The sequence below is a fragment of the Heptranchias perlo genome, chromosome 24 (assembly GCF_035084215.1).
Source record: "Heptranchias perlo isolate sHepPer1 chromosome 24, sHepPer1.hap1, whole genome shotgun sequence".
In the NCBI taxonomy this organism is placed as follows: domain Eukaryota; kingdom Metazoa; phylum Chordata; class Chondrichthyes; order Hexanchiformes; family Hexanchidae; genus Heptranchias; species Heptranchias perlo.
The window spans coordinates 31,320,264-31,335,987 of NC_090348.1; the positions used below are offsets into that span (position 1 = coordinate 31,320,264).

General features: G+C 39.3%; 1 protein-coding gene across 4 annotated transcripts in view; it reads right to left on the reverse strand.

Moving 5' to 3' along the window:
- LOC137341668 (plexin-B2-like) overlaps positions 1–15,724 on the reverse strand; it is a 241,438-nt gene that overhangs the window by 74,932 nt on the left and 150,782 nt on the right. For all 4 annotated transcript variants that reach the window (XM_068005021.1, XM_068005020.1, XM_068005019.1 and 1 more), the window contains 2 exons: positions 4,617–5,763; positions 446–625 (listed from right to left, as the gene is read on the reverse strand). In XM_068005021.1, the coding sequence (XP_067861122.1) occupies positions 446–625; positions 4,617–5,750 (1,314 nt within the window). In that variant the 5' untranslated portion in view covers positions 5,751–5,763. The remainder of the gene's footprint in view (positions 1–445; positions 626–4,616; positions 5,764–15,724) is intronic.

A 15,724-nucleotide genomic window follows, 5' to 3' on the forward strand; every position in this document is an offset into this window, starting at 1 on the left:
AGGAAAATCTACTTTTATTCAAGAAGGAACAGAAGCTAGTCAACATATTTGTATTTTTGTGTTGACTTTTTCCACAAGTTATATTCTAATGTTCATTCCAACTCCCTATATAAAATCAGAAAGTGATAGCTCATCTTTAATCAAAGAGGATTCTATAGTAAATACAAAATAAAATATGCCTTTAGCATTGATACAGAATAAGGAAAAGTGGAACTGGTCACAAAGAATCAGATCCAAAATGTAGAAAAAGAAACAGTGAAAAACTGGAGACAGGGATAAGCACACTGATATCATGTGAGAGGTAGCAAAGGTCCTGCTTTCTTTTCTTTCCAAAGTAATAGAAAAGCTGCTCCCAGCTCAGCGATGAGTTGAAATTTCCAGGACAGATCCCATTCATGTTTTAAAAAAAATATATAAAAGAGGGAAGTTTCCCCTAAAGTCTTACCTTATGAATTTCTCCTTTGATGTTGCCTAAAAAGGCAACTGTATTTTCATTCTCCACGGTCACAGCTATTGCTGATAAATTAGTACCATACTGTTTCATTGATTGAGCAGTAACACCCCCTGTACTTGCAATGGGGTATGGAAGATGTTCACTACTGCAAGGATACAACTTTGCTTGTCCCTGGTGTAGCAATAAAAAAGGAATGAACGTTAGCTTTAATTTTCATAAATCAATACAGTTGAGTAAACAGAAAAATTCCCCTCAGTGCTAATAATTGAGTAATTAAGAGCTTTTGAATACATTATTTAAATGAGATATCTTCTGAAAAAGTGTTTGGAAAATCCTTTTTGTACCAGTTAGCAACCATACAATAATATTAAAATTCATCTGGTCATTTATGCATTATGTGGCTCCCCAATCTTATTTCCCTTCCTTGTAAAAAAAATAATCTGAATATATTTTCAAGGCACAGTGGGCAAAAATTAAACTTCAAAGGGGGTGTAAAATGGGTGGTAGCGGATCGGCAACCCATTATACACCCTGCCTGTGTTTCCTTTCCATCCTCTACCGCCCATTTTATGTCCCCTCCGAAGTTGAAATTTTGCCCAGTGCCTCTTAAGTTGGCACATTCCTAAGAATCCCAAGTAATAAGCTGATGATAGAAATTGGTGTAAAATGGCAATAGAGTGTACATTGTATATTACAATGCACAGAAGGCATTTGAGGAAAGTCTCAGTTGCAGCAAAAGTGAAATCTGCGAAGCTAAAAGGGAACTCATCTTCTTTGCCTCGCATGAACATCTCTGATCTTAACTCCCATCAAGTTGCCTTCACTGGCTAAGGGAAGAAAACATGCACTTTTCACGAATGATGTTGAAATAGCTAAGGGTGATGTTGAAAGAGATCTGGGAGTGTTAAGATTTAACCTGTTCAGTCAATTCAAAGCAGCAATCAAAACATGCTGAATAATCATAGCCAAATCAGTAGACTAGAAGTCGGAGGACGTCATGCTAAGCCTGTACAGTGCTCTAGTCAGAAGACATCTTGGACTATATGCATAAGTTTGGACAAGCAAGTCAGTCAAGCCCTGAGGTGGTGCAGGGAAAAGCCACAAGGCTGATGGGAACAGAAGTAGGTTATTTGACTCCTCTAACCTGCTATACCATTTTGTGAGCCATCATAGCTCTATAATGTCATTCCCCATTTCTGGCCCTTTCTCCTCATCCTTAATACCCTTACTGGCCAAATAAACAGCCATCTCCTTTTCAAACACTTCAATTGATTGTTGTGCATTCTGCAATTTCAAGTCCCTTTTCATGAAGACATTTTATCGAGACTTATGTTCAATTGACTTAATTCAAATTTTATTATAGCTCCAAATTGTATGATCCAGAGGGAGGGGGAGACAGTGTGGCATCCGGATCTGCTAGGTTTCTGCTCATTTCAGTGAAGATCTGAAAAGTGCTGTCCCAGGTGGGGAGTAACCTCCAGAAGGATCAATTGCTGTTGGAAAAAGGGGCAGACGTCACCGGAGATCTAGATGGAGAAACATTTGTGTCTTATCTTGCACGGTGCCACTCAAGGATTACGCTGCCTTAGTGGGTCAGCCACCCACCCCTTTTATTTAAATGAATTTGGGACAGAGTCACATTTGGAGCTGAGCAGTGGGTGAAAGTTCCACACTTCCAGTGCACAATGGCATCATGGAATGTTCCCCCTAATATGTTCCCTTGTTCTGGATTCTTGTACCAAAAGAGAAAAGTTACACTCTATTCACCTTGCCAATCCCCTTCACTCTTGTTACCACTTCAATCAGATATCCCTTAACTGTGTCATCTTCAGGGAACATAAACCAAGTTCTCCCAATTTTTCATCACAGCCAAACTCCATCATATTATCATGATGAATTGTTACTGGACTTTCTCCACGGCCAGTATATCTTTCCTTATTAAATTCAAAATCAGTGTTCACTGCGTGTATTTTGATGGCTTGGCAGGCACATTGCAAAGGATTCTGAAGTCAAGTATAACTTCACTATTTTAACCGTTATCCATATGATAATGATTTAAATGCATAAAATTAACTTGATGTTTCCAAACTATACTGTCCTGTCAGTTTGCACTGCCTAAAGTGATCTCTAAGTTATTAAAGTATTGGAGCACCCAAACTGCATCCATTAGTCTTTTTGAATGGGATTGTACCTGCAAGCTAGTTTTTAAAAAGTGTACTTGGATCCCTAAATCCCTGTTTATCTATTCCCCTAGTGCCTCCCCATTTACAATTCTTACATCCAAAGTGTACTACCTCTCACTTTGTTATATTGACCTATATCTGTGTCCTTTTGCTTGCCACCTTTCAGCCAATTTTTTTTCTCCATTGCAGGTTGAATCCCCAGAACCAGAAAACTGAGCTGAGGAAAGACTTGGGAAACTCAGGCTTTTCAGGCCTAAAATGAGGTGACTAACAGGGGTCTTTAGTAGTATGAGATAATGAAACAGTTTAGAAAAAACAATTCTGCAACACTGCCTTAAGTTAATAGGTCAAATGGTCAAAAGGTAAATTTAGAACAGATGTCCGGAAGTTCCTCCTGCAAAGAATGATAAATATGTGGAATGGACTTCTGAGTAGCAGGGTGGAAACAAAGACTCTGGAATCATTGAAGATGCTCTGATTCGGCTGGAGGGGTAAAACCATAGGTTTGTTCTGAATAATGAGTTCGGATGGCCTGAATAAACTTTCTCACCTATTTTGTGATCTTGTGTGAGAGTACACAAGCCCTCATTAGCACTCTAGCCAAGCCAACCCAGGTTAGCAACCAAATTCAGCATGACCAATGTAGTCAGAAACCACATGGCTCAATTGTATTCAGACATATTAAACTGCCCTAACCCTTACACATGATCTGCTTCCATTGTACGTATAATGCCGCTAGCAAAAATCCTATGTATTTTCTGCATGTACTGTAAAAGTTATATTTATTTGCATCTCTCATATTACAAATAAGTACAATAACTACCTAAAATGCATGTTTGAATATAACTTTTCTTTCCTATCATATAATCTTTGAAAAATAAATCCTCATAACCAAGTCCTCTAGTACAGATAGTAGTGTCTTCTGGAAACAATTGAGCTGTTTGTTCAGAGCAGATGTACCAAGGTAGTGTCTTCCCCAAATGTATTTTGTGGGTTGCAATACACAACACAATCAATGATGCAAGGTTTGAAGATGTAGGCGAGAGAAAGGACAATAGGAACACCAGCATTGAATAATGCAAGAACAAGATTTTTTTTTAGAAACAGGAAAATAAGCTGATCCCTTTTCATAACTACACCACATTTTTTCAATATCTTTCAATCCCCTTTCCATCAGAAACATGCAATTGTCTCCTGAATACATTTATACTGTCTGGGTCATTGAACATCCCTAATAACCCATCGCATAACTTTTACACTTTGCATGTAAGTGTTCCACCAGACTCGCCTCCTTATGCTTAACTTCCTTCTTTTACAGGCAATATACCTCATGAACAAAACACGATAAACCAGGTGAGTATATAGAAGCAGGTATGATTCTATAGAATGGAGAGTAAGCAGGGAAGTGAAACTGGAGTATATATCCAGTTGAAGTGCTGGCACAGGAACAGGGTCAAATGGCATCTTTGTGTTGTGGAACGTACAAGTATAAAATTTCAGTGTGATGTAGATACCAAGAGCACACATAAAGGGTGAATTCATCATTTTCCATCCAGTTGCATTATTTTTCTGCATAACAGGTACATACCAGAGCATTGCCAGGAGATAGATTTTGCTATGACATGCAGCCCAGGGATTCCGCCATTGACAATCTGGCTTACAAACCAGATACCCTGCTGCCTTACAAACCAGATACCCTGCTGCCTGAAGCATTCAGCACATGGAGTTTAAAACTGAATATCACCAGAGTAATGTGCGTTTTTTTTAAAAAAAGCCTCACAGGAGCACAAATACTCATGCAAATAAAAGTGCCAATGAGTTTGATTATTCAGTTTAAAAGGGGAACTGGTCCTATTAGATGTTGACTGACTGGAGAGTCTCAGCACTTGATGATTACAAATAAAAATTCAAGTATTTCAGTATATGCTATGGTGTGAAATATCAAAAAAAACTTAAGTGAAATATTGAGCCATAGTTACCTTGCTCAATTCCTTAGGACAATTGGATGGATTTTCAGGTTTGTAAGGATTATAAATGACTTCTTGTCCATTTACCATCCCTTGGTCAACATAGCAGATTTCTCTATATTCTTCAATCTTTTCATTTATCTGCTTCAAGGAGAACATACAGAAAGCAGATTTATCAGGAGAGGCTGTGTTCTGGTTACCTCTGTTAAACACGGCAAAGAGAACTTTATCCTGTGGAGTTACAGTCCCATAGATCCCCGATGCGCTCATGGTCTGTGCGAGTTTTTCTCCAGGATTAGTGATATAAGCAGACTGCACAAGATTACAATCACCACATTCTAGGACCATTTCAATGTAGGAATAGTAAGAGATATCATCAAGGCAAATACGTGATACATAGGTTTTAGGTTCATGTGGATGCTGCTTTCCTTTCATTCGAGAAAAAATAAAATAAACAAAAGCACCATCTTCAAATGAAAATTTAAAGTCATGTCGATACGGTGTATGAGTGTCTGGTTTCACAGCTGAAGTATCTTGAATAAGCTCAAAATAGTGGTCATATTCCTTTGTTGGAGAAAGTGTTCTGGTGCTAACTATTGCACTTGAATATGTTGTCTGACTCTTTCCAACAAAAATCACCTGCTTGAAAATCACATTGGGTCCCACAGTTGATTCTTTCATGGCTGTTATGAGTCCCACAGTTGATTCATTACTTGCAACAAATGTAGCTTCTCCGCCATTCTCATTTTCATAAATGACTTTACTGATGTTATTCAACTGCCATAGTGAGCAAATTCCTCTAAATATACTTCCACATATCACAAGCCTATCATTATCTTTGTCTATTAAAAGAAGTTTATTGTAATTATCAGTTTGTACTGCAGATTTGCAATCTTTTGTTATTGGTGGGACACACTTTGGATCATCAAGTTTCGGACCAGTTTCTGTTCTCTCTTCCTGGTGGAGTTCTGCTGTTAGCTGATAGAGGAAATTCACTGCTCCAACATACACTCGCCCAGTGCTGTTGTCCACGGCCAAATGTAGCAGTTTTGTGGTGCTGTTAAATTCATCATATCCTTCAACTCCAGGTTTAAAGCCTGAATAAAAGACTGCAAGTGCGCAGAACATCCAAGTCCAAGGTGACATTTCCAAAACTGAACTGCAAAACAAAAGCAAGGCACAAAGAGTATAAATACAAATTAATAAGCATAAGAATTTCATCTTTTCCAAATTAAGAAATAATTCTTTTTCACATGTTCAGTCATCTCCAACTTATTTTAAAACTGATTAAATTGTTGAATGGGTTGGATAACAGATCTTAAAAAAAGTGATCATGGCAAGGCAAACATCTTATTTTGAGGAGGTTTACACAAATCAAAACATGGAACAAGCAAAGCTCATTCAGCTCTTGAAGCCCACTCATTTCCAAATAAAATCAACTTGGACTATTCAATCTCTTCAGGAAAAAATCTACATAAATAACCAATGAGTTTCTCCAAAATACTTTCATAATTTGACCATGAAGAGATCCAAACTACTTGGTCATACAACCTTCCTTGGTAAGCTCCTCCAAAAACTGACCACACCCTCTCAGTGAAGTAATACCTTCTTATACACCTTCTGAATCAACCCCTTTTCAGCTTATACTCATGTCTTCTTCTGCTAAACCAAGACAAATAACCCTGACTGATCCTCTACATCCTAGAGCCGTAATAATTTGAATACCTAAACTGTATCTCCCCTTGGTCTTAGCCAGACCAAGGAGAAGAGTCCCAGTTCTGACAGTCTGTCCTCTATTCTTCAGTCCCCAAAGCACTCTCATAGCTCTTCTCTGCGCTTTCATCTGCTCAGCCACATACTTCCTGTAGCAAGGTCTCCAGAACTGTGCAAAACACTCCAGGTATGGTAGACAGTTACAGGATCTCCTTCGATCTACATTCTATTGCTGTTTTTATACAACCCTAGATCCCATTTGTTTTCTTGACTGCAGCTAGACAATGGCTTGATGTCTTGAAAGATCGATCTACCATGACTCCGAAATTCCTTTCCTAATTCATCTTTGTCAGCATTTTCTCATTGAGCCTATAATCCCTCTGCTTATTTCATAATCCTAAATGCATGGTTTTACACTTATCTCCATTAAACCACATCTACCAACTATCTGCCCACCTCTCCAAACAATCCAGGCCCTTCTATAGCTTGTCCTCCCATCTTCCACCGTACTAACCACCCCTGCTAATTTGGCATCATCTGCAAACTCAGATTAAACTACTGATATCATCTTCCATATCAGTTGTGAAACTGTGGAAAAACCACCAGTCCCACATCAAGCCCGTGTTTACTTACTTATCATACATCTCCACCCAGAATAGCTGCCATTTACTCAGACCAGAATTCTCACTTCTAGTCTCCAATCCAGTCTGTCACAACTTTCCTCATCTTTCTCTTATTGATACTATTATGGTCAGTGCTCCTCCAAACTTCCCTGTCTTGGTCCTTCTGAACTCCAAATACACCACCCTACATGCACTTCCTCTGTTCCCATTTTTTCTGCCTTACTTTTCTTGCCTCTTTATAATTTCTCTTTTTCCTTTCATAAGTTTAATTTCCTTTCCCACTTTCTCATCTACCTTTTTAGCTTGCACTTTCTTTCACATCTTGGTGTTTTTATTATTCTTGCATGATGGGGGAGACAAAATTAATGTGAATCACCATAACTAATGGTACGGAGCGTTTTTACCAGCACAAGTAGTGCATTTTCTAATGCCATAGGTCAGATTCATTATACATCAATGTTGTTATGACATAACCGCAGAGAGCGGGGCTTACTTCCCAAATGTCCTGTTTTAATTGGGATGTTCAAAATATTAAATATTTTGGTGAAAAAAAAGTTGCAGTGTAGAAGACTCCCAAGCTGGCAAAAGTCAGCCAATTGGCTAGTTCTATGGAAAACCATACTGCTGCTTTGACCTTTTCAAAACGTTGTTAGTTGACAGGTTTGGAGGAGACACATGGCATGGCATCAGTCGTAGAACAGGATCCACTTGATAAGGATGGGCACAATGCCAATGAGAAGAGGACAAAGCATTTCTGGGATCAGTGTTCCTTCTTCCTACACCATTTATTCCAATTTCATATAATTCCTGGCCAACCACAAAATATTCTCAATTATTCTATCAGTTTGATGCTCAGTATACATAATTTGACAGCAATCCATACTGAGCATAACTTAAAAAGGATACACTTAAATATAACTATGTTTTAAAAAAAAAAGCACTGGGAATCTATAAGTGAAAACCTCAACTATTCTTAATCCTACAACAACAGCGTTACAAAAATTCAAGTTTTGTTTTTACCAAGTAACCTAATTGAAGCCTCAAGGGACCGACTGTCTGAGTCAACACCAAGGCTTAAAAGAGCAAAGTCAGGAAATTATGCTGAGCAAAAATCATATAAATACTTAACACATTTGTATCATATTCTTCTGTCGGCTATTTTAACAGGGGCATGAACTTTAAAAAAAATAATTAAATATTTGATTTGATTCCCAGTCTGCGTTGAACTAACTCATCTCAGCCAGAACAGTAGGCACTAAACCATCTGAAAAGAGAAAAAAAAAAGTACTTGCCGAGGGATACTGCTCCTGATTGCTGATCTCGGATGCAAATTGTCCATATGGATTCCTGAGTAAAGTCTGGTTTGGACTTGGCTGTGATGCGAACCCTACCCACCACCTCAGACTGATTAAAAGCTGACCCTACCAACACTCGCCTCTTTCACATATGAAGAATGGTCACTTAGGCAAGTGTATTCCTGCAAGTCACCTTATTCAAGGGAGGAGGCATAAAAGGAGAAATTGGAGAGGAACTTGAAAACTGAAGGGGGAAAGTACCTTAACTCTTTTCGGTCAGTGCTGTATAATCCCCATTGATTGGATGGATGTGCATGCAACAGAGAACCTCAGATCTATCAAACAACTACTTTATGTCAGTAAAAACAGTTCAAGAATTTTTTTTAATATAAAGTGCCCATTATGACAGCGTGAAGTATGAAATGCTGCAAACAATTTTCTAAAAATAGAACACTATTGCCTATTTACAATATATTTTTTCACATTTTAATTGGGCAGTTTTGAAACACCCTTGCTGTAACATGAGGAGACAGGATACTACCCCAATTTTAAAAAACCTTGTGAATACAAACTGCTTCATTGCTGAATTGCCTGAAACTCGTCCAACTAGCGGACTTCAAGTCAGCAGATGTCGACTGGTTTTAATTTTGTGAATCCTTAAGAGGGTTAAATACAGATGTCGGGTTTTGCTGATTAAGAACACAAAGACCCAGTGGTATTCAGTACATGCTCAGAAACTGAGGCAACCCTTATGATTTATCTTATCTCATTCTTCCCTGCGAGAATCAATACTAGTGAGTGCTCTTGAAAATAAAAACCATGACAAAATGTTCCACTTTATTCCTACTACTTTCTTTTTCAGCTTCAAAACTGTTCACCCTGCAAGGTATCTGACTGACTGCTAGCTGGTAAAGGTTTCAATGACATTTTTGTAAAGGTTTTGCAATTTAATTTGAAGATTTTCCCAATGAAATGTGGCAGTCAATAAAGTGCCGATTCCCAATAAGAACATAAGAAATAGGAGCAAGAGTAGGCCATATGGCCCCTCAAGCCTGCTCCGCCACTCAATAAGGTCATGGCTGACTTTTGACCTCAACTCCACTTTCCCGCCCGATCCCCTTAGAGTCCAAAAATCTATCTATCTCAGTCTTGAATATACTCAATGACTGAGCATCCACAACCCTCTGGGATAGAGAAGTCCAAAGATTCACAACTCTCTGAGTGAAGAAATTTTTCCTCATTTCAGTCCTATTGCAGGATTATGAACTCAGGTTCTCGGGCTTATTAGTCCAGGCTGCTGGATTTACTAGTCCAGTAACATTACCACACCACCACCGTACCCGTGCTGCTGCAGGTTCAGGGGATGAGGGAAGCTTGACAAATTTGCAAAATGACAATAAAAATTTCCACTGTGTAAAAAAAAAATGGATTTTCACTTTGCCAAATATTGCAGAGTGACCACCGCAGAGTGAATGGCAAGACCTCAGGCTGGTATTTCGTGTTTTTCTTGCGATATCCCTCTATTCGGCAGCATGGTGTGGCATCATCGAGTGCTCACACAGGAGAGGAGATTGAAAGTGAAGTGTACAGGGCAAGACTGTCAGGAACTCACACTACACGTGACGAGAGTCAGGAACCAGGACTCCATTCAGGATTCAAAGTTGAGGGAAGACAGGTGTAGTTAAGATGTTTGCTGGATCTCGTGGATCATTTCTTGAATAGGTCAGTGATGGGCATGCCAACACCGCACCTCATTTAAAAAAAATATATTGAAGAAGGATGTTATGTTGAACCTTTATAAAACACTGGTTAGGCTACAGATGGAGTATTGCGGCCAATTCTGGGCACCGCACTTTAGGAAGGACGCGATTCCTTTTGAGAGGGTGCAGAAAAGATTTTCTAGAATGGTTCCAGGGATGAGGGACTTCAGTTACGTGGATAGACTGGAGAAGCTGGGGTTGTTCTCCTTAGAGCAGAGAAGGTTGAGAGGTGATTTGATACATGCGTTCAAAATCATGAAGGGTTTAGATAAAGTAAATAAAGAGAAACTGTTCCCATTGGTGGAAGGGTCAAGAACCAGAGGACACAGATTTAAGGGATTGGCAAAAGAACTAAAGGCGACATGAGGAAAAGCTTTTTTTAAAAAAATGTAGCAAGTAGTTATGATCTGGAATGCGCTGCCTGAAAGGGTGGTGGAAGCAGATTTGATCGTGGTTTTCAAAAAGGAATTGGATAAATACTTGAAGGGAAAAAAATCTACAGGGCTACGGGGGAATGGGACTAACTGGATTGTCCTTACAAAATGAATGATTTTCTCTGGCCAGTTATGAAACAGAGTATAATCCCACAGCAGGTACCATTATTACACAACATTTTTTTAAAAACATAACCAGGAAGTGTTCAAAATTCCTGACCCTATTCAACTGACATTTCTCAGTAAGGTAAAATCGTATTTAATATAATTTACTCAAGAGGAGTGCAGTGGAAATTTTTAACTACAAGTTTTAGCGGATGGTTTTACTTCACAAACAGTTTTAACGCTATTTTGAACAAAATGCCCGTTATGAGTCAAAGTGATCCTTTATAGTGCTGTTGTGATTACTATGACCATGCTGTAGCTGAAGGATAAAGGCTTGGTGCGTAAAAAAAAGAAAACTGTATATGGTGTATATACACATTGGATAAAAGTGCTACACCATTTGGAGTCCCACATCTTAAACGTGGATCTCACCCCCAAAATGAGCTGGAAGAGAGGGGTAAACGGTCATATTTTTCCAGTACACAATCTAGGCCGACACTTCAGCACTAAGGGAGTGCTGCATTGTTGGAGATGCCATCTTTCCAGTGAGATGTTAAACTGAGGCTCTGTGCCTATTCAGGTGGCTATAAAAGACCTTATTCAATGAGGAGCAGGGAGCTCTCACGGTGTCCTGACCAACATTCATCCCTTAAACTTCACCAAAAATAGATTTTGCTGGTTATGCACCTCATTTTCTTTTTGTGGGACTTTGCTACGTGCAAATTGGCTGCCATCTTTGCCTACACAATAGTGACTGCACCTGAAATGTAATTAATTGGAAAGGGCTTAGGGACGACTTAAATGTTTGATTTGGTTCTATATAAATGCAAGTTCTTTTGAAAGGAAAAGAAAACCTGATAGGAAAGTTAAAATAAAATTAGTTAAAGTTATAGGAATACGAGAGAATGGGTTAAAAAAAACTCAAATGTTTCCAAAGAATTGGAAGTTTTTAAAATGTGTTTATTTTGTAAGGGTATTATAAAACTAATTCTGATATCTGAATGGCTTTTTGTTGCTACAGCTGCATAATATCAAAACGTATTCCTTGCAAACAAGCTATTTCGAAATGAAACATCCTCCGCTTGACTTCATTTAAATTGGAGCTGTTCCTGTTTGAAAACTATTGGCACAACTTCCCAATCATGTTTATAAATACATGTTTTAGACATCAGACCTCATTCATCTCACAAATCAGTCACACGACAAGAAAACCAATATACAAATCACAAAATGATACAAGCTTCTTTCTCTCTCAAAACAGCAGCCTCCATTTTAATTTACTTTTCTGGTCTTCAAACCTCATGGATGTGACTCATACCATAGTTCTCCTTCCACACTAAACAGTCGCTGTTATCTGGCCTGCTGCCCCTGTAGATTAAATAACTCATCCTGTGGTAGTGCCCCTGAATGTGGTACATAAAAATAATGGCCTGTATTGATCCTCACGCTTTTTGATCTTGATTGAACAGAAGCTAAATATTTTTCACCCCCTCTTCTACTAAAAATGTTGAATCCTTGCTGAGGAAGCTTACAGGCAACAGGTCATCCTACAGCACCTCAAAACTAGCCATGGTTCATGTGGGAAGTTAAGCAAATAATATTTTGGGGATGGAAGTGAAGAGAATGATACGGATCTAATTCATCATTTAGAAACAGATCCAATTCATCCAAACTGATGACAAGAGTTAATTTCCACAACTATCACTTGTCCACATTGGGTTATTTCCATGTTAATATTCAGACTTAACCCATTCAGCTTTACTTGCGTCTCTTGGAATAGTTTTGTACTCTTGTCACTGTAAATGAGGATACCAAGACATTTATTCAACACAGACTATTACCTTCTCATCAGCTCGTGAAGGTGTCACCCAAAAGCCAGACCCGCTTCGTATTCACTTTTGTAAAATCAAGACAAGGTAACATAGATAAAAAGAATCTGACCTCTATTTAAAAATGATTGCCACATGGAAGAAATCACAGATCAGGTACTGAAAAGACCCTGCGGCTTCCAACCCCTCATTTCTTATTTTGAATTTGTTAATGGGTTCTTTGAAATCCAAGATCGAATGAAAAGGCTTAGAAACATACAGCAGCAGTTCATAGCCTCTGATAAACTCTATTTTTAGATGTTTGCCTGGAACAATCTGCCTCCAACTGGTGGTCAAACTGATACATCAGCAGATAACGATTATCTCTAAATTACATACTCAAACTGATGATATAAAACATTGAAATTTTCCATGACATTATGTCTGTCTTGCCATTAATGCTGTCCAGGAAATAAAATCTACATTCAGCCCGGACTCTGGTAAGCACAGAGAGTGGTTCCATCCCATCATAGGACAGAGCTGCATATTGATGCATGGTCCCAAATCCCCTCTCAAGATACCTTCGCCTTACTGCTTGAGCATGTCTTGCAAACTCCCTTCGTGCCATTCCATTCCACATGGAGCGATTTCCTGAAGTCATTGCTGCTGCACACCCTCCAACCTTCTTGCCTTCATCTTCCATGGAGATATCCTCTGGCAGAACATTTTGCAGGTGGGCATCTCCAGTGGAAGGCTCTGTACTTGGGGACTCTTCCTGGCACCACTGGGAACCTGGGGTAAAGAGTGCTGCACAATGCTGTGGCCTCAAACTAGTACCTGAGCCATTTTACAGATGTGCTGGCCACATGTCTATTCTGCCAGAGATTGCAGCCCCTCCTTCACTAACTGAAGGGACAGTTCCTCAATTTCTAGCTTCACTTCTCTTCCATACTCTTCCTCTTTGTTCACCCTTTATGCAGAGTAAGCATGGCAGAGGACCTCCTTTTGGATCTGCTCGTGAGCCTGGTGAAATCTGCCAGAAACAGGAATAAGATGCACAGGATCACTGGTGAGGGTCTCTCCAACTGTTCGTCCACATGCCAAATCTCTAGTACATGTCCAGGTGACCATGCAGTGGAATCATATGGTAAACCCCCTGCTTGATACTTCCAGAACCATTTTATTATTTTCTTCTAACCAGGGAGGCCAAAGATGTAGCTGGTTAGCAGAAGATGAACACTGCAATATATACATGTTTTAAAGCTTCATAAAATTATTCCTTTTTGTTGCCATCTTGGATTACAAACAACCCTGCAAGTTCAAAATGAGAATACTGCCAAGGGGTACAGTGCATCTTCCAAAATGTAACCTGTACACAATGTTTGTGTTTAAGGCTGCAGAAACTACTTTGGACTAAAAATATAATTGCATTTCTTCCTGTCACCACAATTACTCAATGGCTAGTAACACAATTACACTACTAGACTGGGTATCAAACTCCAGTCAGTACCTACAATTTAAAAGCATTTAACACTGATTGGACAATCAACAATTGCTTTATTACTAAAAAATGCATATATACCAAGTCATTTTTTGTTTGGAGGGGGATAGAACCATTAAACTTATAAAAAGATGTCAACTTGTTTGTTCTCTCCACAGGTACTGACTGACTTGCATCTTCAGTTTATGTCTCAGCCTCATGGAAATAATGTCTTTGTTTTTTTTTAGTACTTTTAAAAGTTAAACTGCTTGGTGTTACACGTAGAATCCCCTCGAGGCAACCATTAAGATGTAAATTCCTTGGACATATGGAAACTCTATAAAAAGGACTGAGGGCATTTACCATACTACCAACAGGAAGAAAGAATTCCATACACCAGCACCTTCGGATATGTCAGGGATAAGTGTGGGAAATCCTATACTACAAGTCGACGCAAGTCAGTGATGTATTTGTATTCGGAATGGCATTTCTACTTGTAATGATGCTGCACCCACAGGTTGGAGTTATGTGTTTGCTGGGAGAAGCAGCCTCACATAGTACAGGAAGTTAAAGGGGCCACTTCCTTCCTGGTTGCAGAGTACAAATCGTGTTTTTCTTTGAAGGAGCCCTTTGGGAGACCAGATGTTCCACCACGTTTAAAAAGTAATTTTAAGGGGACCAAATGGTGCCATTATCAGTGTTCTTTCATCTCTGGAGGTGGGTGTAAATCCAGATTAATGGGATGAAAATCTCTATTTGCTGTTGACTTTTAAGGGTCCTATGCTATGAATTTGGGAAATCTAGCCCATGCTGTACCTAACTTACGAGGGCATTACACCGACACCACATGCTGATAACGGAAATCTGTTCCATTTATTAAAACTGATGAGCATTGGTGCTTAAGGTAGTCAATGTAAAAAAAGAAATAGAAATAGCAGCATAGCACCACTTTTACACCGTAGCCCTAATTTTGCAAGCTCGGAAAAATCTGTACAAGCCAGTCCACAGTGCAGAGAGATGGCCGGGACCAATTTTTGGAGTCATTTAAATATTAGCTCAAACTCTCATCACAGCATAGGCCTCGCACTAGCAGATCATCTAATGGGGAATGCACACACAAAGGTAAGTGGCTACATTCGGGGGCAAATATTGTTTCAGCTTTTATAAATATTAAAATTAATTTTTTTAGGTATTTGTCAACCTTTGTCGTGGCTAGGAGATTTAGTTGGGGGGAGGAGGGGTGGAAGGTAGGTGGACAAGCACAAGCAGGCAAAAATGAAGTGAAAAGAAACCCAATGTTGAAGCACAAAACAGGAACAGGAGTAGGCCATTCAACCCCTTGAGCCTGTGCTGCCAATCAATTAGATCATGGCTGATCTGTATCTTAACTCCATTTACCTGCCTTGGTTCCATATCCCTTAATACCTTTGCCTGACAAAAATCTATCCATTCCAGTTTTGAAATTTTCAATTGACCCAGCCTCAACAGCTTTTTGGAGCGAGTGTTCCAGATTTCCACTGCCCTTTGTGTGACACCCCTGAACAGCCTAGCTCCAATTTTAAAGGTTATGCCGCTTTGTTCGAGGAAAGAGTTTTTCTCTATCTACCCTATCAAATCCTTTAATCATCTTAAACACCTCAATTACATCACCAGTTAATCATCTATACTCCACAGAAGACAAGCCTAGTCTATACAACCGTTCCTCATGATTTAACCCTTTTAGCCCAGGTATCATTCTGGTGAAACTGCGCTGCACTCCCTCCAAAGCCAATATATCCTTCCTGAGGTGCTTTGCCCAGAACTGAACGCAGTAGTCCAGGTGCGGTCTAACCAGAGCTTTATACAACTGTAGCATAACTTCCACTCCTTTGTATTCCAGCCCCCTTGAGATGAAGACCAACA